Consider the following 25,701-nt stretch of genomic DNA (forward strand, 5'->3'; position numbering starts at 1 on the left):
GTCTATTCATTTATCAGTTAAATAGTTTATTGTTTATTGTTTCACATAACAATTGACTTTTTTATAAAATAAATAATTATATTATAAATTTATTTTTTTTAATTAATTTATAATTTGGTAGGCAATCTTTTCAATCAACTTGTTATGGAACATCACTAGAAAAATCATGTTGAAATTATCCCATGTATACAACGACATAACTGTTAGTAAACTGTCACTGTCCCGCACCACGCAACTACATCAGGAACTGACACAATTAAGAACCAGGCCTGTAACAATAACTCATTAACATGTCTTTTACATGAGCTACACCTCAGGATGTAGGTACACCTCAGGATGTGTAGTGCTAAACTAAAAAAAAATACTGTGTTGAAAAGTTGCTTAGTATTTGTTAAGACAATCAGGTTGATGATATATCTGCATAAGAGTAAATCCTTACGAGTTTGTGGACTTTCTCTGATATGTAAAACCTTATGATATTCTCCACTGTTCAATTCTACAAATAATAATAAATCTCTGTATTTATACTAACTTTAGCCAGTGTCTGGAGTATAAAATTTAAAAAAATATATAGTTACTGAAAATTAAAAATTAATTTTATTATAATTGATATTATATGTAAAGTATAAAACAACATTTACATTACTGTATAAATATTTATACATCATTCAAATTCAGCAGTAGGTAATTATTACTTTATTACATTGAGAATAAAAATCAAGTGTGTTTACGGATCCAGGGATATACCTTCTGCACAGTACAATTCCTATATTTATGTACAAGTAAATAAATAGAGCTGTAACAACATTATGATAAGTAGACAACACTATTATTTACTTTTCAGTAGAATGCTATTAAAAATGCACAATGCAGTGTGGCGAAAAAGTGTCAACTACGAACTTACAAGTTCGCTTGATATTTTTTCACTGGACTTCTAACTTTATAACCAAAAAATACGGGTTGCAGTTCTAGTTCTTCAAGGTCAAGATAACCACTTAAGGACACGGCAAAAGGCACTTTGACCGTCTTTTATTGTTCGGTCTTTATGCATTAACACGGCGATGCCTTGCTACATTCCTTAATCGATTAGTACACGACCAATTGGACATAAATAATCATAACACTTTTATAAATATAACAAACTATGCTTACTTGGTGATAATAAGCTTCATAAATAGCACTGTGGGTCCCTGCCACCTGTGAAGGTTCAAGCCACATGTTGAGAACGTAATTCACACAGAAAATCTATTTCACAAACGAATTTTGCAAAGTTAGGGGTGTGACATTTGAACACTGTTCGTGACATTCAACATTCCCGCAAAAAGTCGTGCAATTACGACTTTATTAGACAATCAGCAGCTAACAAGCTATGGTCGACACCAGAAACATTCACTACACTTCATAATTACGCGAACTTTTAACGCGATTTCCGGACAAAAGTATCGAAATTCAATAATTTTTGAAACAACGCAATCCAACTAATATACACTACACTTCAACAACGATTTTTTCCGGTTTCCACAGTCTTTTTGAATATTCTAACTGCACTGAACGAAGGATTAATAAGTGCAGTATATCTAGAAGAAGAAACTAGTGTAATGAACTTGTCACAAACTATTTAATTCCAATGAATTCTACCTGAGTCGGAGACGGCAAGGCAGCCATTTTTTACATCTCCTCGCCCGACCAATCAATAGAGACCATAGACTAAAGAGTTTTTGACATAATACGGGCTGTGAAAATTATCAAAATATATGGAAAATGAGATTACATATTTGTTTTTGGTAAAATATCGATTTTATTAATACAGCTGCAAGGAAAAGTGTAAGAATAAGTATTAACTAACAATATATATAATCATGAATAATACATTATACCAGAATAGCAAATTATTAAAAAAAGTCAGAATATAATTCGCTATTTTGTATTTTTAACTCTATCAACAAAACTTTTCAAACGTTGTAATCCTCTAGTATTAATTTCAAAGCAAGGAAAATCCTCTATTTTCTTGAGCCATTCCTTAATCTTTTTGTGTTTTTCCAAAAAAGGCACCAACAAACGACATGAACTCACAGTCGCCGCGCATGATAGATCACATAGTAGCATCTGCAAATGAACACATTACAATAATAACTACGTGTAATAATCACCTATCTATGCAGTTTTTTACTATTCTTTACAAACTTTATAAAAAAGGCATTTGCCAAGATTGCCATAAAGAATTTCAATGTAGGTAATAAGTGTATCACTTACTTTATCTCCAGCAAGCCATGGGGTATAAGTTAAACGGTTTTCTAGAAATTTTAAGAGAAAATGCCATTTCTCTACATTTTCTTCACTAATAGGCCACTTACCAGCGAAAAACTCCGTCTGAAATACAAAAATGTTGATTTAGGCCTACATTTAAAAAAAATGTTTTGCTTCACAATTTTATTTTATAAAATGCGTTAGCACCGGATCTAGAGCACATCAAGCTTAACACTTAACATTTAAATTCAAAGGTCCAAAGTATCAAGCTTAATGTGCTCTTGACTGTACATACTAACAAAAATTCTGCTATCGACTTGAAATAAAGAGCTGGAATTGAAAAACAGCATTTCATCAACTCGGGCTTTCATCATATTGTCTACAGGATACAAGTTGTTGTCACCTTGATTACACAGATAAAGTGCAATTGCGTGACTATCACAGAGAATTAGATCCTTTACTTTCATCGCCGGCACTTTCTGAAGTGGATTTATCTGGAATTCAAATTTAGTTATTTATTTCTACCTTAATTTTTTTTTATTTTGTTCCATTATTTATCGACCTCGAAATAGACGAACCTAAGTTGTAGTATTGCCTACTAAGTACTTCTAAATACTACTCCTCTACAGAAACGTTACTTTTACGTATTTCATTTTGAAAGGTGCTATACGGGAATTTAACAAGTGTTGCACTAAACACTCACCTTCTTATAAAATTTCGACTTGTTTTCTTCTTTGAAAAGGTCAATGTGATGGAAATTTAATTCAATATTCAAAAACGCTGCCGTCATGAGGACAAACCTCACGGGAGGAGACGCGTCATCTCCGTAAAGTATTGGCTTTCTCGTCCTGCAAATATTGAGTAAGTAAAAAATAATAATTAATTTATATTTTTATATCATACGATATGTGTCACTCACATTATCACATCTAATGTTACATTTATAATTTTAGGTGACATTTAACATTTAGGACGTTATTATTAGTTATAGTCAATAGTTCCACGCAATCACAATTAGAATGTTTACTCAAATAATTTAGGATTCATTGTTATAAAAGGATGAAAACTTTCAAAACAATATTAATTAACTACTTATAATGTATACTCACAACTTATCGTTCGTGCAACTGAAATATCTGAATGAATACGTCAACCTTTCTTTTGTAACTTTTCGAAAGATAAAAGACATCTTTCTTCCCAGGAAAAATTGTAAAGTCCACACGTTTAAACTCAGTAAAATCAAAATCAATTTTATGCTCCCGAGTTGGTATAAGGAGCCGGTCGACCTGCAAAGAGATATTTATGTCGTATGCTGTTTCATTTTGCGTGCAATTGCTTTTTAAACAGGTTAATATATGGGAGGCCGATTCAGTTCATTCTAGAATCAGTAGAGGCAGTAATTTATAGTAGTATTTTTATTAGTAAACTAAACTGAAAATAAACGACTCCTACGATCTTCAAATTTGTGGTTGCCGATCAGTAAACGTATGCAAAAATAAGAAGTTTTCAATATTTGTAAAGTTACGATTAATTACTATTATTCCACCAAGTTGTTCAACGTAATAACGAGTCCATATTTGTTGCACATGTTTAGACAAGTTGTATAGTGTTTTACTTTATTGATATATGTTTATTTTTGCACGGATGCTGCTAGATGGTGCCAATTAATTGAATTCTGCCTCGCGCTATCGAGACGTTCACATCTTTTAGTCATAAATGAATTATCAGGTATACATATTGAAATGAAAACATCAGTGTCCGATGGCGCAATTGCTAAAAATGTCGTTCAGAAAAAAAATTACATTCAACAGCTTTAAGTTAGGCAAAAAACAGACAAACAACAAACGTTGAACAGTGACAGAAACACTTAATTTTTAAGTTCCACTTCCAACAAGAAGTTCATAATAAAAACGCTATTTTTTACACATCTGGAGTTTATTGCATTACTGCGATGTAATGTCACCGTTCCAAAACATAAATTATTCGTACGTATTCTTTCGGTTGCTGCGACCTTAATTTTGTGTATTCTGTACAAATAAGAAAGACATCATGTGGCGAATATCTTTTTAATATATAAGGTGTGGAGTAGCTACATTCGGCAGAATTAAATAAAATACAAAAAATATTAGTTTATTTTACGTACTTAACTATATAATGAAGGATGTAAATCATTAGAATGGTTAATATCATTAAAATTTATCAACAACTGTACTATGACACTGGCTGGTGTTAAATATTGTGCTTCCATGAAATTTGAAACTTTCCGGCGTCTGTCAGTACAAGGTTAGAATAATTAAATGAACGTCATACTCCCGTCATCAAAAACAATTTAGCGAACGAATCAAAATTTTTAGTTAAAAAAACTTAAAATGACAAAATTTTTAAATTTATAACTAATAAGCATAGTTCAAGCTATCACGTCTGTGCTGCCAATTGCTACTGTAAAAATCCAACGTTTTTGTTTAAACTACAAGGGACTTTTTTATTCTAAACTACATGGGAATCTCTAGCAGTAAAAAAGCAGCGGGAATAGTGCTAAAGTAAAGATCGCCACTAGATTTTTATGAAAAAATTAAACATAACTACGCACATTCTATTTCTGCTGGCGACTGTACAGTTTTTATTTCAGGAACTGCACAGTATGGAAAGCTGATCGTAGTCCAGCATGTAGATCAGTACTGATGGCTTTGGATGCTTTGAACCTTAGTATCAAAGAAGTCGACGTAAACATGGACCGAGATGAACACAAAGCTCCTGATATGATTGCGGTAACAAAATGTCATGCATGTTGCTAGCATTCCCGCCAAATTTGCAGGTACAATCAATCGATTTTACCTGCAGATGAGAACTCTACACCAATCATTGGTACAGTCAGTCACTGTTGAAGCCGTAGAATTAGTATACTATACTAAATCTATGACCAAAAAAAGAGGATTTAGTATACTATACTAAATCTATGAGTAGCGAAAAAAATCTTATGAGATAAAAAATAAATGTATGGCCAATAATTAAGCTTAATTAAGGTTGGGCTATTGGAAAGGGGACACCATGTAAAATGGACTTGTTTGAGGTTTTTTGTTTTAAATTGTTTTTAGTGTTTGTTTCCGATAGATTAGACCTAAATAAACACTTTATGTTTTTATTGATTTTTCTCGGCAAGGGATCATTTGGGACAAGTTTAAGCTGAAAATTTTCATTTACCATGGTTACAGGTCTTAGAAAAATTTGATCGATTTTTTGAACTTGGTGGAAATTAATGCGTTTCTGAACATGTTTTGGTCAAATGTACCATTCCAGTCTTATTATACAACAGCGCGGCCCCCGCAGCGGCGCGCGGTTGTATTGTTCAGAGGAAATTAAATGTTATTACGTAGTAAATAGAATTCAGATTTGCCATTAATGTACATGAAGGCGTGGTAACCTTTCTCCTCGTGTAACTGGGCGTTAAGTGTTACAGTCAACCTTAGTTGTCTGCAAGTGTTAGTTCAGTGTTATTTCCCATGTATTCATTTGGTGATATTTTACTTTTTCTTTCAGATGAACAGTCTTCAAACTTTGCCCATACTAAAGGATCATCGATCAGTTATAACCGATAGGTAAATTGTGGAATTTTGTTAAATAAAACAGATATAGTTTAATTAGTTTAAAAGTAAAATTTTGTTTGCAAGCCATGCTATTATGACTTACCTGGTTTCACGTTATCGCTATCCCAGATTCAGAAGAGGCTATTTGCTACCAAGAGATCCTGGGGGTTGACCCAGAATCGAACAATTAATACATTACAATAGCAGAGTATTACAACCAAATGGGGTGAAAGGGGGAGGTCGACTACTATCCTTATAGACTCCCCAACAGTCAACCTCACATGCTCGTGGTGTATCCTGCTAGTCAACGAATGAGGCTCTGGCGACCGATAAATGGCGGTATAACCATTTCGTAAACTCGGGACCTATAAAATAGCTTAAACGGTAATGGGCTGCAGCATTATATATTATTATTTATACCATACAAATTATCGATTAGTTTTCTAGTATTTCTATTTCTTCTTGTTTAAGTGTAGCACCAACCTATTGTGTTTTTTTTCTGTTTGGCCCAATGGTTGACTGGTAGAGAATGCCTTATGGCATTAAGTCCGCCATTTGTACTTCAGTGTATTGTACAATAAAGTTTAAATAAATAAATAAATAAATTATCGCAGAAACAAGTCTCGAACTGCGATCACCAATATGCCTGCCCAGCGCGGTGACTAGGATATTACCCCTAAATGAGCCTCACTATAACGTCAAAATGGCCCCCAGTTCACGGTAGCCTCGCTATTCCTGGTCATCGCGGTGGCGGCCATGGTAACGGCGGGGTAGGGGGTGCTAAGAATCCCCGGGCTAAGGATGGTTGCAGCAGTCCACTGGCTACGTATAATGAACGCACGCTGCGGCTGGATGAGGATATCGCGGAACTCGAAGTAGAGCTAAGTCGCATCAAATGGGACATCGTAGGATTATCTGAATTCCAGAGACAGGGCGAGGACACAATAAATCTCGTGTCAGGTCACTTGCTCTACTTCAGAGAGGGAGACCAACTTTCAGTCAATTGTTGACAATGTTGTGAACATCGGAAGTGTGTCGCCGAGTGTGGCGTACCTTGTATTGAAAATAACCAAGAGGTACTCCTTGAAGGTTGTACAAGTCTATGCTCCGATGTCCGCGCACTCTGACGAAGAGGTCGAATCTATAGACATAGCCAAAACTGTGTCTCATAACAAAACACATTTCAACGTGGTAATGGGTGACTTAACGCGAAAGTGGGAGTACGAGAATGCGACGAATTGAGATTAGATCCGTATGGTTATGGATGTAAGAATACTAGGGGGCAAATGCTCGTCATCTTTCTCGAAGGGCAGGGGCTCTTCATGATGAATTCCTTTTTCAGAAAAAAGCCCCAAAGAAAGTGGACGTGGCGGAGCCCTGATGGAAGGACGAAAAATGAGATTGACTTCATCTTAAGACTATTCATGAAGCCATAGAAAATAACAAAGGCTCCTTCCACCTGTAGTTGTCACCTGACAAAGCTGACAACAGCTCAGGGACACACGGTAATTCTAAACCAGAATTCACGGAAGTAGAAAAAAATTGTACGGATTTATATGCCCGTAAACGACCCAGATCCGAGATACTTAACGATCCAAGAGCCTAATTAACTCACCACCATTCGGATGAGCTTCCCGACATCGACGTGGGTGAGATTAGGATAGCACTCGGACAGCTTAAAAACAACAACGCCCGTGAGAGGATGGAGTAACGACAGAGCTCGTTAAGGCTAGCGGGAATGTCTTATTAAAAGAGCTAGCCAAGCTTTTCAACTCCGTTCTTAACACTGGCGCTATACCGGAGACATGTAGCGGGAGCGTGGTGGTCCTATTTTTCAAAAAGGGGGACAAGACCCTTCTGAAAAACTATGGACCCATCCCGCTCCTGAATCATGTATATAAGGTGTTCCGAGGATTAACACGAATCGTCTTACCCGAAAGTTACAGGCTGGATTTCGAAAAGGCTTCAGTACTATAGACCATATACATACCTTGAGACAAATTATTAATAATAATAATAATAAAATTTTATTTATTGAGACAACTGAGATCCAATCAAATTTTAGTGGGTACAGACTTAAAAGTATATTAGTACTTATATTTTACCAGGGATTGTGTATTATGTATTAAGTGCCGCATAATTGGGCACCCATTCCTGTCAGCAACTGTCTTCAGGATGCTATTAGGGCTGTCACGTATTCTCTTTAGTAGCGACGCCGACTTTTTACGTACAACAGCTGTAAAACTATCTACGCGCGCGTCAGTGAACGTGGCTGAGACACTGCAGAAACGTGACAGCCCCAACAGCGTCCTGACGGCGTTGTTGTATTGCACGCACAGAGCATTCCGAGAGCACTGAGTGTAACTCTTCCACAGAGCGCTAGTGTACATTGGTGTGCAGTAAGCTTGAAACAATGTTTTCTTAACTGCTGCCGTACATCTGGCGAACCTGCGGGCAAGCATGTTTGCTCTCACCGAGAGTGCTCTCCGTTCGCGCTGTATATCCAGGTCATCCTTGAGGTCGTCGGTAACATAGTGTCCCAAGTATTTAAAGTGGCTAACCCTTTTTAACGGAAAACCGTTAAGCAGTACAGGAAGTGCACACGTAGGACTCTTCCTACCGGCGGCTCCAAAGATCATAAACTCCGACTTTTTAACATTATATAACAAGCCATGGGATGTTGCATATGACTCACATACTCCAATTAGTTTTCTCAATGCACTGATCGATGGCGCCAGCAGCACCATGTCATCGGCATAGCTAATGTTGTTTAAACAAATTCCGTCAACAAAGCAGCCCACATGCGTGCTGCTGAGTTCACCAATCAGTGCATTGACGTACAAATTGAATAATCGAGGAGATGTTAGTCCACCCTGCCTAACCCCGCATTCCAAGTTATACGGCTCCGAAAGTTTGTTCGCCCACCTTACAACATTCGTTTGATTCCGGTACCAATACCTAAAAACGTTCGTTAGCTCCACAGGCATACCTGTGGCACTTAGTTTATCCCACAGGATGTCGTAGGATTCTTCAGTCGAATTATTCAGAAGACCGATGAATATAACCGACCCTTGTCCCTAGCGTATGTGGATTACGAAAAAGCCTGTTCTGGACTCCTTGCGGAGATGTCAGATTGTCTGCCATTACATCGAGATGTTGAGAAGTCTTTACTGTCTGTAGCCACGATGACCGTCCAAGTCCAAGGACAGAGCACAAGACCAATTCAACTCCGTCGTGGAGTAAGACAGGGAGACGTCCTATCTCCGAAACTGTTCACTAACACGTTGGAGGATGTCTTCAAGATGCTTCAGTGGGAGGGACAGGGCATCAACATCAACGGGCAGTAACATCTCACACCTTCGATTTGCAGATATATTGTTATTGTGGCGGAATCTCTGCAGGAGCTCGGCGAGATGCTGAACAGCTTAAATGATTCTTCACAGCGAGTAGGTCTCAGAATGAACCTGGACAAAACGAAAGTTATGTTCAACGCACATGTGACCCCGGGACCTGTAACCGTAGGTGGGGCTACTCTTGAGGTTGTGCACTATTACGTCAACCTTGGCCAAAATATCCAGCTTGGCAAGCACAACTTCGAGAAGGAAGCCGACAGGAGAATTCGTTTGAGCTTAGCTACATCTTCAGGTCGTCAATTCCACAAAACCTAAAAATTAAGGCATTTAACCAATGCATTCTACCAGTTATGTCCTGCGCAGTCGAGACGTGGACATTAACAACAGGCCTCGTCCACAAATTCAAGGTCGCTCGGCGTGCGATGGAGCGTGCTATGCTTGGGGCTTCTCCGATGGACCGAATCCTTAACGAGGCCATACGTCAGAGAACGACAGTGACCGACATAGCTCGCAAAATTAGTAAGCTTAAATGGCAGTGTGCCGGGCATGTCTGCAGGAGGGTTGATCGCCGATGGAGCAGACTTGTTCTGGAATGGCGACCACGTCAAGGAAAATGTAGTGTGAGACCCCCTGCGGCAAGATGGACGGACGACCGGCAGTGGCTGGATGCGGGAGGCACAAGACCGGGAAAGTAGGCGTACTCTAGGGGAAGCTTATGTCCAGTTGTGGATGTGTGTAAGCTGATGATGAAATTGTGGAATTTTGTTAAATAAAACAGATATAGTTTAATTAGTTTAAAAGTAAACTTTTATTTTCAAGCCATGCTATAATGACGTACCTGGCTTCACGTTATGGCTATCCCAGATTCAGGAGAGGCTATTTGCTACCAAGAGATCCTGGGGATAGAGCCAGAATCGAACAATTAATGCATTACAATAGCGGAGTATTACAACCAAAATATCGCGTTGCTGCGGTAAGTATATTTATTTAAACTACATTATTTAGATAAGAAATCAGGATGCATTGTAGCAATATTGTTTATAGCAATAAATTGGAAGTAATAAATTTATCTTTTACGAATTCATTAATACCACACTGGAAATCTGGAAAACAATTGTAGCAAGTGTTTTCATTGAATAAAATAATTATGAAGCTATTTATTGAAAACATTATTACTCTGTGCATTTTTTGCAGTATCCAATTCTGTACAATGACTGCAGACATGTGATGCCGCAACAAGTCAGTGATATAGAATGCTCGTATAATGAAATGGAGATTATGTTGGGCGAACATACATGGTTTGGTGGCACATGGCCTACGCTCTCCGATATAACTCTTGTTGCTACTGTTAGCACTCTGAATATTATGGTGCCTATAGATGCTACGAGGTATTTATTGTTTTTGACAATGGCCAGTAATGTTCAGTAAGTATCGTTCCTGTCGTTAAAAATATGCAAATGTGTAATTTGACTCCAGGTTCCCAAGACTGTCCAGATGGTTTCAGCTCATGTCAAAGGAAAGCTACTATTTGACTGGTAACGCCAAGGGCTTGAAGGAGTTCTCTGACAGAATAGGTGAGGTGCATAGAGTTTGTTTTAATGAAAACCAACAATAGAATTGAAGGCTCAGTTTATGGACTGTTTACCAGATCGTACGGAACAAAGTGAAGAAGGTGGAAAAATAGTTGATATCAAATTTCCAAGATTATCATCTAAGCGGCGCTCTTTAACCCAGGCAGAGCAACAAGGACCAGTGAAGTCAACAATTAAAATGCATCTGCCCTTTTAAAAAAAAGTTGAGTAAAATAAAGAACTTGTAAATATACAGATCATTAACCAATACCATTTTATTATCCCTGTAAGAAAAATATTGCCTCGCAAAAATGGCCGTTCATTGGTGATGACCAATAAGAATTGTTTGTATGGCGGTCATATTCAGTCAGCATTAACACATAAGAATATACTTTTAATGTTATGATAGTGTTTTAATTATAACCAAAATCCTTATATATCACTTTTTAACTTAGCAAATCTTTTAAAGCATTGGTTTTAACAACAGTGTAAAAAACACGATAGACATGATATTACACCTATATACGTTGATAACGGATTTATAAGCGCTGGCACTACTTTACCATTCCTTTTAACAAATTAAATGAATCCACTCCGTCCATTTGGATGTTCGGACACATGTTATTCTACAGTATTAAATGCCCTAAGCTAAAAAAATATTGATTAAATAAACCCTTTTTCGAGAATAATTTACTCGATGTTTACGTATGTTCATGTTGAAAATTAGAATTTATAAAACCAGTGAAAAAATTTGGCCGTTTATAGCACATCATACTGATATGACTAATAATAATATTTTTGTATTCCAGCCTTTTACAAGAAAAATACAAAATAGAGGTCATTGAAGTTGTCTAATTATTATTGTAAACCATAGATTTAGTATAATGCTAAATCTATGTTGTAAACACCTCGATAAGTTTAAAAAGTACGTCTGTGTGATTACTAAACGAGCAAATTTGTATTTTTTGCTATCCCTTTGATAGGAAAATTCTAGATTCTAAATTCTCCCGCTCCTGCTTCTAAATTCTAGAATTCTAGAATTCTAGAATTTAGAAGCAGGGCTCTTGTCTGGGTAGCCTCCTCCATTAAAGAGCTCAAGAATAAGTACTCATCAGTAAAAAAACTTGTTGAATGATGCATATTCGCAACATTGGTCAAAAGCTTCCCTAAAAATCTTATCTAATTCTAAGCGCTGTCACCATTGACTTGCGGTCACAGTGAGTTACTGGATCGAAGTGTTTAATACTTGTGAGGAGAAATCAGTAGTTCGAAAAATAGGTAGCCGTTGTATTCTCTGCCCGCTGGCCAATGTGTTTATTGAAGCTGGCATAAATTAAAGGATTGAATACGCAATGCGAGTACTTTGTCAGCGCCAGAATCTAAATATTTATTTTAATCGATCGATTGATCAAGTATACTTATTATACCCGTCTCTATTGTGGAATGTCACCTGTCATGTAGCTGTCAATTTTGTTGTGAGAGGAGGGATGGGGGCACAAGTTCACAGCGATTAGTTTTCGTATATATCAATCATCTACCAAGCATTGTTCGAAATTCACAGGGGAAATGTAAAAAGTTTGTATGTTCTCACGGAATGCGATGAAAGTTGTGAGAGGTAAACAAGCTTCATCTAGTAGATGGTCTCACTATCCTGAGTATTTGTTGGAGGTGCGTGCTATAGTTTGGTACTTGTGAGACCAAATAGAGACTAATTATTAGTTGGGAGGCATGTGATTTGTGTGTTAAAAGTGAAAAAGTGTTGTGTTGTGGTGATCGTCTGGAAAGTTTAGTCGATACTTTCTCGCGTCGCGGTCCAATGATGGCGGAGTTCCAGGCGAGCGACACGATGCCCAAACTCGGGCACGTAAACGATCTCCGTGAACAGTGGCTGGTCCGCGCCGACGGCGCCCTGGCACACCGATTGCAGGATCGCGAGATCTCGTCACATCTCTGCGAAAACAGGTACCGCAACCAGCAGATTCGTGAAGATTTCCCCGTTGCTCTTAATGAACAGCGAGACATTGAACACGAAGCCTACTTGCGAGAGCTCGCTCGTCGCAGGCAAGCAGAAATCGACGCAGAAATCGCGCGCGAAATGGCTGAGATTAATCTCAGGAGGCAGCGCCGACAGCATTCCAATGATTTAGCACAGCCGTGCACATCTCGCGCTGCACCCGCAGCCGCTCCAGTGCCACTAGAAACTTCTCCGACTGTGAATGAAATCAATCCAGAGGAGTTAGGTCTTTCTCCTGCTGAGTTAGAAGAAATGCGGCGACGACTAGAGCAAGAGGAAAGAGATGCCAGACTAGCCAGAGAGTTGAGCCATGAAGTTGAAGGTCAGGATGCCCTACTTGCTGATATGAGATGTGCTGTTGAAGCTCAGGATGGAGAGCTTGCTAGGCTACTGCAGGAAAGAGAGTATAAGAAGCTGCAAAGAGCTAAGGAGAAAGCAAGACAGAAAGCTTTGTTGAAGAAGCAGCAGCGGTTAGCTCAGCAACAGAGCGAACCTCACACTATGCAAGCCACACTGTGCGATGCATACAGCAACCCACGAGACATGATACGTGACAGCAGACTCAGACTATGCAAATCTGTAGATTCTGATTTGAATTATGTTGAACCTTTTGAAAAAGAGCAAATACAGTCAAAAGCCAGTGCATTGCAATCTAAAGAGATCTCTAGACAGTATTATCCTTCCGGACCTAGCACTAGTAATATTTCACACAGCCATACAAGATCTTTAGACTTAGAAAAACCGGATTTACCAAGTATAAACAGTATACCATCTTTGCAGCACCGACAACCGCCTCCTCCACCAGCTACAGGTAAAAAACCACGTTTCCCTGATCCAGTGAGTATCAGACCAGCATCACACTATCCTACAGATAATGCTTTCCCTCAGAATGAACCAAATGTTAACATTTCACATAGTTATAGTGATAATAATAATCTGTACAGTTCAACTTTCCCCCATGATTTAAATAACACCCATTTAGGGCAGGACAGACCAGATTCCTCAAAGAGACTATCTGTAATCTCTGATATAACAGCTGAAGGATTAGCTAAGAAGAAAAATAAAGATATGCAGAAGAAAAGAAAGGGATGCAAAATACAATAAAATAGCTACTATTTTCATTGCAATTGACTGTTCCAGTAATTTTCTAGTGAATGATTGTTAATTATTTTTTTAAACTGAACACACGGCATGATATTTGATTGTTTCTAGTATTATCACTTGATATTGTTTCAAAGATTGTATTTTATATACACATATTGTAAATTTTCCCATAACATTATTTACCAAGGCAGCATCTCTGACAAACTCCTCAGCTTTTAAATGTTCTTAGTAGTATCATTAAGAATCATTATAATATTGTATTTTATTACGTAAGCTAGTTGTAGAATTATATATTATTTATACTTTATTTATGATCAGGGTGAAGCTATGAGCATGGCGAGTACAGAAATGAAAGCAAATTAGGTCTAGATTCACCAATATTGCACTGACATGATTTTATATGATATATTTTCAGAACTAGCTACATTGATTTTTGTCTTTTTCTACATCATTTATTGTTTTAATGACTGAGCTGTCACAATAAATGTTTTTCGTTAATATCGTCAAAAGAAATCATCACACAGAAATGGCCAGCTAAGCTCTAAAGAGGGCAGTGAAAAATTACAAAACATTATTCATTGCACTTTCGCCATGCTCATATGTTATATGCATATATATAATGTTATGCAGTATAATGTACCTGCAGGAACCAATGAGCCATTTTGATCCAGAAACAAGTGCCTTCTAGATGTAAGACTTAGACATTCCCATACTTTGTGATTATAATACTTTCCATGATGCTTAGGGCCAATGCAGACAATGATGGACTTTTGGATCCACATTGACAGCTAATAACGTGTTGTCACTTGTACAGACATGACTGCGGCAAGTGGTATGTAAAGCTCAGTCAGACACCTTAGACACCTCTGCTGAAATGGCAGTGGAGCTGCAATCAATATTAGTAATAAATAAGGTTTTGATATTGATCATACATATTTACACTATACTGTGAACTGGCCTGTAGATATTTTAAAATATTGCAATTATAATATTTACACAAATTTTTGATTCTTTGCTTTATAAATATTAATTTTTGATTCTCGTAATACATGAATCTCAATTATTTTAGTTTTGTTTTTAAACTGTCTCATTAATGTGATTATTGGAAGATAATTTTATTTTCCTACATTTTTTTAACTTCTGATACTAAGTCAACAGTTTTCTATTATAATTATTATTGATTATTGTTTAGTTTTGAAAGAAATTACTTAATAAGAATAATGCTCAAAAAATAAGTAATAATATTTGTATTGAAAAAATCAGTAAATTTGACTGATTGATTGCTGGTTTCTTGAATGACAAAGATATTGAATGTAATTTTTTGTTTATTTGTTTGTTTCAAGAGGAATTCTCTTTTATTTTCTTTGATATTATTAGTTTTCATATTAGCACACATCAGGCAATAAATTCATGTAATATTAACTGCTACATTCACGTTACTTGTTATTTAAACCTAATACAGTTACTGACACAATACAATGTGACGCATTGTGTGTAATTCGCATAAATAGCGTCACAAAAATATTTCGCATATTAAAATTATTTCGGATCCATTCCCTGATATGCATTACCTTTATCTCCTCAATAAATGGTGCCTAATTGCCGTTAACACACTATTTGAATAAAATAATTAACTTTTATATACTAAATGTATGTTATAAAAAATTAACATTTTCTATAATAGTTGATAGAATATGATAATTCACTATAAAGTGTGTTTATTGTACTTTCTATTTGAATAAGTGATTTTACACATGGCAACTTTTGTATGGTTAATTAATTTACATTTTTTTTAAAATGAAAGTTTATTATTTCTTACAAATGGTTTACTTTGACTATGAATAACTGTTTTGAAAGTTAAGAAGAAGAGGAGCAGAAGAATTTTGTAAATCCTTACCTAGTTACTTGACATTGAAATTAGGGCATAATTTAAGAGCTGCTAATATAAGAGTTGACATAATTTGTAACCTAGCTTTTAAAAAAGACATTTAACACTTTTTGTGCAAATTTATTTGATACTGTAATCAATTCTTGACTATCCGATCGTATTTGTCATGAGTTATAGTTTAAAGATATTGCCCAACCAAATGTCGAAAGGCTCCAAGCTAGGATGCAAGGTATAATTAAATTAACACAGTTTCAAAATGTAGCAAAGATGTTGAGCAACTTAATTTATAGGGACCATCTCGTAATCGCTTACCTTGATTAGATATTCTCATTAATCACTAACTAGTCGACCAAAACCGACTGTTGTTTTTTCCAAGTTAATTCTTTTGGACTCTCGCCATTTCATGATGACCTCCGTGGTTCAGCGTTAAGCATGTGAGCACCAGATGAATTCCGGTTAGGTAATGATTTCTAGGACCAAACAAACTTTTTCACGGGTATCAAAAGTTCCCTAGAGAGTTCCTGCTCAGTATTTTATTTATTTATTTTTATTCTAATGGTACGAATTACTAGAAACCAAATTACAACATTATTTTCAAGCATATAAAAAAAATTATAACTCTACATAGCATTCAGTAAACTATAGGTTGTGCAATCTTATGAACAAAAAACAATAACACCAATATAGAAGACGGTCTTAAAATATAAAGTATCCTCCGCTTCACATAACATTCTGTTTTGTTGAAGACGACATGTGTTTTATTCTTCTGTACAGCAATTACTGACCGCGTTTCCATTCTTGTGTGTTATGCTTATAACATCTCAACAAACGAACATTTTCAATTTGCCGTGTCTTCCCTAAAAAGGCACAATTATCGTTCAATTCTTCAAAAACGTACGTAGTAGACAGTCTTTTTGGATGGATATACTTTTGAAGATGATATTTATATCTGCATGATGTTATCCGTAGATAGTAGTAAAAAAATCTAAGGAATTTCCGTAGTTCCAGAAAAAACAGCAAATAACCGAGATGCCTCCTTGTTAAGTAGAATTCGCTGACTATTCTCAGGTTAGACAGTGAATGTTTACATCCCATGAATGTTTATGAAGATTTTAAAGAAATAATAGACTTTCCCGACCGAATTATTAAAAAATATATAGAAGATAGTTTAGTAATATGGATGTTAACCCGACTGCAACAGTGCAAGGACATCCGAAGCGAATAAGAGTAGGTTGCTACAAGATACGCATTTTTTAAAGAAATTTTAGATTTTTTTTGTCAGACATCTAACAGAAGCTGAGAAAAATTGATACATAATAATCTTTGGCGCTGTCCATGCACTATTGCAGCCATGGTACTTTCACTGTTGTTTACGGTGTTTAGCCAATAAGTACTTATAATTAAGTATGTAAGCTTTAAATCGCAATGTACGGCCTGCAATGTGCCTTAACTGAACCAAACTCGATTTTATTTATAATAAAAACATTTTTTAAGATTTTCATGGTGGTGATTTTTTATTCATTACAGACCAATAGGGTGTTTCCGGTTCCGGTTCCTTCGAAGCATTGTGCAAGTGTAGATATGATCACGTATTTATCACGTGCTTAATGAAGGAGAACAACCCGTATGTTCAAAACTCACAAGATATTTGAATTGCTTAATTCGCAATGCAATTCTGTTGTGTATTTATTACAGAGCCCCTCCTTAGAGGATATCTTGTCTGTATAATAAGAGACCCTATAGTGTGACAGACATATCGCACCTTTAGAATTAAAGCGACCTAACTCAAAAAAACTAATTTTTGGAAAACTTTGGTTAAAGATTGATATGTCCATCAATTTTGTAAAAAAGGGAGAATATTGAGTTGTATTTAAAAATAATTCTAAAACAAAATATTTTTTGTTGTACTTGACTTATTTATCTATACTCTCCTAAATATAGATTTAAAAAGTGGTAATTACTATTTTTCTTTTAAATAGTGCAAATATGGGTCTATGTTCGTCTGAAAGCATGTTTTTTTTAAAGACTTGTTAATATTTTATTTAGGCCACTCTATTTCTGAATATTAGTGAAACGAAAATATTTATTTCTAAATAGGTCGCCATATTAGTAAATATGAGATCGTTTCAAGTTACAGTTTTACAATTTAGGGCATGAAGAAAACATCATAACACAACGAAAAACTTTTATTGGAAGATTATACCAAGTCCTAACAAGAATGTTAAGGCCATTAATAACACAGATATCGAAAAAATAAGCTAGTAATCTAGAAAATTAAATAAAAGTATAACACGTTCCTAATGCGCAACAGTCTTTTCTGACAGTACTGTTTATTAAAAATTAGGCCCATTACTCTACTTTCTTGGTTAAAATGATTAAAACATTACACAGTATTTTCTTAAACAGTATTTACGACAATCGTACGCTTTGAAAAGTGGTACTTAAATTGTAAGTATTGAATTATAAAAAACTGCATAATAACTAGGAATTCCGTTTTTATTAATGAGATCGCGTAAGTCTTTTTATGTTCATCTGGTTTGAGCATTTTCTTATGTTAGTTTCGTATAAGTACTAAAATAATCGTAACTTTGGATAACATAATAAGTGTAGAATTATAAAAATCAGCCCTTTAACAAGCGTAAATCCATTTTTTTTTATGTTCACTACTTTACGTTATTTCGTCCGGTCTAAGAATTTACATTCTTTCGTTTGTTTACTATATTGACCTAAATGAACTCATTTGATTCTATGAAGTTTTTTAAATTGTTATGGTAGGTTATTAATGGCAATGTGTATAATTCAGGGATTCTATAGAATACCTAGTCCTATACACTATAGGGTTTCTTTAAGTAATGTATAATAATTGTTAATACGTTTTAACTATTATACACATTTCTTGAGCATTGTATAGAATACCTAGGTATTATATAAAATGCTGGCTGCAGATTTGGCAAAGTATTCAAAGAAAGGCAAAAAACTCACAAAAATCCACATACCTTAATTTTTTGTCTTAATTCGGCTTAATTCGGTTTAGATTGTCACAATAACGAAGCCTTAACATCTTGCTCATTACACTCGCGGTACATCACAAGTTGCGTCTGTCTCAAACTGAACGGACGTAAGGAATTGGGAACGACTAAAAGAGACGAAAGTCTAGGTTTTTGCCTTTCTGCGTAAAATTAGGCCTCGAACGACCCAAAGTCATTTTATGACTAAAAGTCAAAATCTTAATATTTTGGATTAGGTCACCATAATTCTAAAGGTGCGATATATGTTGAGACATTAAAATGATAGATACCATGTAATACGTCCACCAACCAAAGGCAGGAAATAACTGCAGATAATAATCGAATGCAACGAGCATAATCGTGTCTATGCATAAAGATGAATGCACGACTGTTGACGTCTCTAATCACGTTGAGGTAGCAGACTACATGGTCATTGACAAGACTAGTCGATCAATATTTTATACCAGTTTGGGAATTTAGTTTCCTAAAGCCTGTAATTTGGGACGCTAAATTACTAATAAAAATTTGACGAGGTTATCCGGCCCGAAGGATCATTAACATTTCACACGGATTCTACAATAGGTACTCTACCTACATGATAATCGCTAGTAATGTGCTTCAAAAGACAATTTAGACAACATCTCATATGCAAATTGAGTGGTTATGCCGTATAAAAATAAGAGCCAATATTACGTAATCATACACCAACTTTCAACGAAAGTTGTTTGATCGGACTCACATAATACCCGTACCCGTACTACCTAACCTAACAGTACTTACTTATTTACAACTTACAACGTATCTTATAATTCGCGCAGCATTCCTTACTCACTTTGAGTTACTTATTTATAATTCATTTGAATATTAAAGTAATCCCACGTACGTATGTTATAATGAGCACAACTTTGCCCATTGCAAACAAGTAAAGATTAAAGTCCATATCATGAGCTGGCACAGCCATAAAATATATGGACGATATATTTTTTTAAACAAATACGTGATATTGAACTTTATAGTTTTGTTTTATAATACCAAGTGACGGGATGAACCGGTCGCGCGCCTGCTGGTAAGGGACACGCCTATCCTTTATGAAAGGATCTATTATTATATATTATATAGGTTTTTTTTTGTAACCTAACAGTTGCAGTGCCATTCAGAGCTTTAAATCGCAAAGATTTTAGGGGCACTGCCAATGCGCCCGTTACCCTGAGACATAAGTTCACAAGTCCCATGTGCCTGTAATTTCACCAGCACTCTTACCGTTCAAAACCGGAACACAGTAATGCTGACATTACTGCTTCACGGCGCAAATAGACATGGTGGCAGTACCTATGCTTCACTGGACGAACGTAGGTAAAGAGATACCTATACAAGGAACTCTGCAGCTACTAAATCTTTATCCACAACTTAAGAGTGATTTTATAGATAGAAGTGTTTATTAAATGCTCTAAGAGATAGAATGAAGTTACAAGCGCATGGGACTTCTCAACTTGTGCCTCGGGGTGATGGGCGCAGTGGTAGTGGCTCTCAGATCTTTGTGACTTAGAGGTCTGCGTGGTACTACAACTTTATGGACGGCCGTGTCGCTTACCACCAGGCGCACGACATCTTCGATCCGTAACTTGGTATCATAAAAAATTGCATAAAGGCAATTGATTCAGGGTTAATTAATACTTCTTCTTACCTCACGTTTATCGAGATGAGACCTGACGATCCATAACACAGGCTTTACCTAGCTCAGACTCCACTCTCCGACTACAGCCCATAAATATCTAGATTTCTTTAAAATGACACTTTAGTAATTTGTTAGGTATAAACAGACTCGTATTGTATTCATATCGCATATGTATACTTTTGTGTGACGTGAATATTTTTACCGATTACGATGTACCTATTCTTACTCACGGACAAGGCTCTTGAAGTTCAAGGTTGCAAACTGGTTTTGCTACAGGTGTCTACATTCCATACAGGAGTCCCGTACTGAAGCCTACCTGGTGTCTACTTACTTAACTTGTTACCAGTACATCGTTTACTCGGTAGGTAGGCAAGTACCTGTTTATATTTTATGACTACGTCCCTGTTTATCTTTGATGTAATTTATTATGAATGCTGCTGTTACGAAAAAGTGCACTAACCATTTTCATAACTCATTTATTCGTCTAAACAAACAAGATATCATCATCGCATTGAAGATATCATCATCAGATAATGTAGTAAAAATAATCGATTAATCTACAAATAATATGTAGATTAATCGATATTTTAAACACCTTAATAGTGATTTGAGTCATTAATAATAATAATAATTCTAAAATAATTCGTCGGGGGTAGTGCAATGCAAAGCCGCGTAAGTAGCATTGGTAAAAGGCGCGTACTTATCTGCACTAAACCAAATTGTACAAGAGAATGATTCAACGTCATTAATTTGGTATTTCAATATCTGCGACTTTCAATTTTGCACAGTAAGCATTGACTTACATTTATTTGTAAGTCAATGACAGTAAGCATTAATTTATGTTGTCTACGGACTGATAACAAATTCCCGTACAACGCGGTAATTTGGTTGGCACGACAGTTGCACGTATTTGGTTTGAACACTAATTTACTTAAATGGAAACTTATAAACCAATGATATTTACGCATTATTGCACTAACCCGACTGTATTTCTACATATCATCATTTATAAGATAATTAAATTTTTTTTGTAAAAAAAAAATACCTCATGAGTTTGCTCATCCGCTTTCGCTGTGTTCGTCACATCTATTTGCCAACTTTTATTGAAATCGGTTAACGGAAGGTGGGTGAAATCCAATAACCCAAATTTATCCCCCAATTTGCCATCCTTAGAGGAGGGATATTTTCTTTAAATTTGAATGGAATCGCTATTGGGGTACCCTCTTTTCAACAAAAAAAGAACCATCATAATTGGTTCACAGAATGTCGAAGTACCCAATCGAGTAACAAAAAAATACAGTCGGATTGAGAACCTCATCCTTTTTTGATGTCGGTTAATAATAATACTTAGTACTGACTTACTTTAACCCCAGATAGTAAATACTAGTCTTTTAACTACAAATCGAGCGCCAAACTAAGTAAGCAGTAATACAAAAACCATGAGTAAAACGACATTTTCTTCCCCGTGTTCCATAGATTGCACTATGTATAATTATAGTTCTGTGATTTGTGGCATAATGGGTACATTATATATATATATATATAAGTTACAAACTTCCGCGTACTTAGTGTGAGCAGGCATTCACTAAATCTGTATTTTCTATCGCCGTTTAAATACAAATTGTTTCTCATACGATTTTACGTACGGCTGCTTCGAATACCTGCGCTCGATGTCTGCCACTCATTTACGGTATTTTGCGTAACAATGACTCACATTCTGGGGCAAAAAGAATTTCAATTAATTGAATTTCATACAAAGGATAATTACGCGGACGCTTTGCTGTTTGTACTTGTAAATTCTTCACAGTTATACATAGTTCACTAGGTATATAGTTAACAACTTTTTAATTACATAATATGGAACGAGCAAGTCGTGCGCCTGGTGTTAAATAACACGCCTGTCCATAACAGTTGCAGTGAAACTCAGAGCTTTAATTTTAAGGGGTCTATCACCCTGAGACATAAGTTGATAAGTCCCATTATGTGCCTGTAATGTCACCAGCACCCTAACCCTTCAAAACCGGAACGCAGTAATGATAACATTACTGCTTGGCGGCAGAAATAGGTAATTGGCAGTACTTCCCTAGAGGAACTGTGATTTATTGATACTGTGATGTAATTTAATTGCAAAGATCTCTTAGAGGCATTGCCACTACCATGACTTTGAGGCACAAAGCTGTACCTGCAGGTCCACCAGCACCTTTACCCTTCAAAACTTTAGAGTAATGCTCACATTATTACCATGGCGGACTGCCACGCAGAGGTCCCAGGTTCGATTCCCGGGCCGGGAGAAATATTTGTATGGCCTACATTTATTTCTTTCGTGAGTTTAGGTGTAATTTGTGGATGTCTTTGTGTGTGTTTCCATGGCACTCGCGACACAGGGTGTCCCTAGTGCGGGGCTGACTTAAGTCAAGTAAATGCAGTATGGCGTGTATCTACGACTATGTGGTGGGTGTGTAATAAGATCCTACTTCGTCCTCTATCATCTGCATAAACGTTCTGACGATGCGGCATGTACCTAAAAATTACAGCTTTTTGCGAGGTTATGTAGAGGCTTTCTTTACACCTTAATAATTTAAGGCTATGGAGAAGATGATTTGTGTAGACAAGTTAGTTTTTTATACCAAAAATTGTATATTTTGTCTGTACCACGTGATTTCCAATTATGTAATCTACTTGCTATATGTGTGATGTCGAACTCTGTAATCTCTACACATTCCATTTCATCAATGGTCTCCAGTTTGTTTTTTCTACTCTTATCCAACTTGCTTTATCGTAGTGGTGTATTTGATCTTCCCAAATGCCAGACCAAAATGTTTCTAGGTGTTCTTTTGTGGGTGTGACAGTGTTGTTCGTGTTTGTGTTATTCTCATCATTTGTATCGTTGCGTGGTTTTTGTAAGTTTCTATAGAATAACTTTTTCGTATGTAGCGAATGTGGTGTTATCATTTCTGCGCTGTTGTGATTTCTTATATCTTCTGAGCCTATGAACTTTGAGTGCTAATTTTTGTTTTAAGATGTCTAAAAACTCTTCAGGTGTTCTGTTGTTACTTTCATGTTTGGTGTGAGTAAAACTGCTCTGATATAGCCTCTACCCTCTTAATTTGAACCCTATTTGAACTGTTATTATTTATGTCCTGTGTAAGTCTACCGCAGTCTGCCCTCAATATATCCATGTCTATTTCTAATCTTTGTTGCCATGGTGATTTGATATCATGTCTTGGTCTTGTATTTCTTGTGTGTTCTGTAATTTTCAAATTGAGTTCTTCAGATATAACTACCGCTGTGCAGTATATAAGTGTGTGTATATCTATAAGTTTTGTGTCATTGGTAATAAACTGTTTGAGAATAGTTTCATTAAATAAATTAATAAAATGAAATAGGTTGGGGCTGTATTTAAGTTTAGGGAGATTAGGTCGCACTGCCGGGTCTATCCCAGAGTATTGTGTTAGCGTAGTTGTCAACTTATCATATAGTTCTTGGACAAGCTTATTTGTGTTATGATTTTGACCTACGTCGACAAAGGTTCAATATCATTTTCTAGCATTAATGTAACTGATTAGGTCTGCGTGGATGCTTGTGATGTTTGTGTGGACGTACGTGAGTAATTGTGTTGTTCTGGTTGTGTGTTATCTTCCGATTGAGCATGTGGCTGTGATTGTAGTTGTTGAGTAAATTCGGTACTATTTTGTGACAATGGGACAGCATTAGGGCCTGTGTTATTTTCTTCTTCATGTAGATGGACTCGTGTTTCCTCTTTTAATTGGTCTATTATGCCTTGGACAAGAGATTATTTCTAATTATAGTTCTTCTCTGATCTGAAATTCTTTGTTCTGAAACATAAACATGTTACCTTCCTTGCTCTATCTCATGCGAACTCTTGGTTTGCCAGCCTTAGTGGACGCGGGCAGAAAGGTACTTACCTCCCGAGCAACATTCAAGATCGGAATTAATGCAACTGTATTTAAATTAGTAATGGGAGGTGCCGATGGTCTGGGAGGTGACAGTAGTATAGACGGTCTAAAAGGTTCGACAGGAGTATTTGTCCTGTGTGTCAGTCTACCGCTATCATCAGTTGTTTCGACTGTAGCATCTTTATCGGTGAGAGTCTTCCTGTTGAACTCCTCACCGCTGACGGTTCGCATGCTGAGACACCCAGCGTCAGCTCCAGGTGTGCCCCGGCGATCACCCCCGGGCAGAGGTCCTACACGTTTTCTTTTAGAACGAGTCTCCATGTTTAATGGGTTTCCCACGGACTAGTATTTATGTGGTCTGTGGAGTTTCCAGAGCAACGTTAGCCACGCCAGTAATTTCTCATTAGGGTGTCCGCCCTCCACGTGATTAGATAGTCAATCAGGACGTGTGGTTGTTTAGGGGGCTTTATTATTTTTAGTCTTTTCAGCTTGTTAGCTAAGTCAAGTAAATGCAGTATGGCGTGTATCTACGAGTATGTGGTGGGTGTGTAATAAGATTCTACTTCGTCCTCTTCCATCTGCACAAACTTTCTGACGATGCGGCATGTATTTAAAATTACAATTGTATTTATTGTTATTTATTATTATGATTATTATCATCATCATCATCATTATTATTATTATTGCATGGCGGCAGAAATAGGTAATGGTAGTACTTCCCTGCTGGACGTACTCTTTCACAAGTAGCTTTCCTGCTACTAAAATTATTTCTCTCGACGATCTAGTCACCTGTACAGTGCTGGTCATATAATTTACGTAAAGCCGTCACGCTTGGCAGGCTGGTTGCCGGTCGCTATAAAACAGACATAATGTATACGAGAAACTCCTCTCTCAAAAACCAAACGAGTAATATGTACCTACAGAGTTCAGAGCGACTCAAGCTTGACATCTATTTAAATTCAACTGTATAACGCTTGTGATAGGAAAAGGGACAACATTGATTTGCTCTTGACTGCACAAAACATTTGCATTAAATTCCTGCTGCGTATGTAAAAGTGAAATTTCATAGCTCTACGCATTTACGAGTATTTTGTGGCAGATTTGAAACCGCATATCACGCCATTGTTGTCATTAAAACAAACAATTTTTGTTCTATGGTATTTTCAGATTCACACACAAAATTGGTTTGCCAAGAACAGCAGATTAAAGGCTTTTACTGCTTTTTGATTGCCGTAGAACAAAAATTTGCAGTGTTAATTTAGCGTCAAATAATTATCTCAGTACAGAGTACTGAAAAAACCGACTTCAAAAGTCGTTCATCCCCTAGTTTGCCACCATTA

At 36.4% G+C, this 25,701-nt stretch overlaps 4 protein-coding genes across 4 annotated transcripts in view; 2 read left to right on the forward strand and 2 right to left on the reverse strand.

The window, feature by feature from the left end:
- The window catches only part of LOC113231123 (epidermal growth factor receptor substrate 15-like 1), a 48,809-nt gene extending 47,377 nt beyond the window's left edge, over positions 1-1,432 (reverse strand). Inside the window, 1 exon segment of the mRNA XM_026465293.1 lies at positions 1,153-1,432. Within this exon segment, the coding sequence (XP_026321078.1) occupies positions 1,153-1,218 (66 nt within the window). The 5' untranslated portion in view covers positions 1,219-1,432.
- A 485-nt stretch (positions 1,433-1,917) lies between these two features.
- On the reverse strand, positions 1,918-20,492 carry LOC113231124 (glutathione S-transferase E14-like). Its single transcript, XM_026465294.1, has 6 exons — positions 20,454-20,492; positions 3,357-3,533; positions 2,951-3,095; positions 2,547-2,741; positions 2,254-2,370; positions 1,918-2,106 (listed from the first exon to the last, which is right to left on the reverse strand). The coding sequence occupies exons 2-6, from the start codon at positions 3,434-3,436 to the stop codon at positions 1,918-1,920; spliced, it is 726 nt and encodes a 241-aa protein (XP_026321079.1). The 5' UTR covers positions 3,437-3,533; positions 20,454-20,492.
- On the forward strand, positions 4,561-11,057 carry LOC113230772 (glutathione S-transferase 1-like). Its single transcript, XM_026464858.1, has 7 exons — positions 4,561-4,787; positions 4,877-5,015; positions 5,785-5,843; positions 10,004-10,157; positions 10,379-10,572; positions 10,661-10,758; positions 10,833-11,057. The coding sequence occupies exons 1-7, from the start codon at positions 4,744-4,746 to the stop codon at positions 10,970-10,972; spliced, it is 828 nt and encodes a 275-aa protein (XP_026320643.1). The 5' UTR covers positions 4,561-4,743; the 3' UTR covers positions 10,973-11,057.
- Positions 12,224-14,921, forward strand: LOC113230771 (coiled-coil domain-containing protein 50). Its single transcript, XM_026464856.1, has one exon. It carries the CDS (start codon positions 12,572-12,574, stop codon positions 13,871-13,873), a length of 1,302 nt encoding a protein of 433 aa, XP_026320641.1. The 5' UTR covers positions 12,224-12,571; the 3' UTR covers positions 13,874-14,921.
- Positions 20,493-25,701: the final 5,209 nt, after the last annotated feature.

The sequence above is a fragment of the Hyposmocoma kahamanoa genome, unplaced genomic scaffold (genome assembly GCF_003589595.1).
Source record: "Hyposmocoma kahamanoa isolate Upper Pololo Valley unplaced genomic scaffold, ASM358959v1 64, whole genome shotgun sequence".
Lineage (NCBI taxonomy): Eukaryota > Metazoa > Arthropoda > Insecta > Lepidoptera > Cosmopterigidae > Hyposmocoma > Hyposmocoma kahamanoa.

What these genes read in the sequence shown, in the direction of transcription:
- LOC113231124 (XM_026465294.1), bottom strand. Translation starts at nt 3,436, where the DNA reads ATGTCTTTTATCTTTCGAAAAGTTACAAAAGAAAGGTTGACGTATTCA. An exon ending in AGTCGAAATTTTATAAGAAG is followed by an intron (nt 2,742 to 2,950) that starts GTGAGTGTTTAG and finishes TTTGAATTCCAG; the next exon opens with ATAAATCCACTTCAGAAAGT. An exon ending in CATGGCTTGCTGGAGATAAA is followed by an intron (nt 2,107 to 2,253) that starts GTAAGTGATACA and finishes GTTCATTTGCAG; the next exon opens with ATGCTACTATGTGATCTATC.
- LOC113230772 (XM_026464858.1), top strand. Translation starts at nt 4,744, where the DNA reads ATGGGAATCTCTAGCAGTAAAAAAGCAGCGGGAATAGTGCTAAA. An exon ending in GCAGCGGGAATAGTGCTAAA is followed by an intron (nt 4,788 to 4,876) that starts GTAAAGATCGCC and finishes TTTTTATTTCAG; the next exon opens with GAACTGCACAGTATGGAAAG. An exon ending in GTGCCTATAGATGCTACGAG is followed by an intron (nt 10,573 to 10,660) that starts GTATTTATTGTT and finishes ATTTGACTCCAG; the next exon opens with GTTCCCAAGACTGTCCAGAT.
- LOC113230771 (XM_026464856.1), top strand. Translation starts at nt 12,572, where the DNA reads ATGATGGCGGAGTTCCAGGCGAGCGACACGATGCCCAAACTCGGGCAC.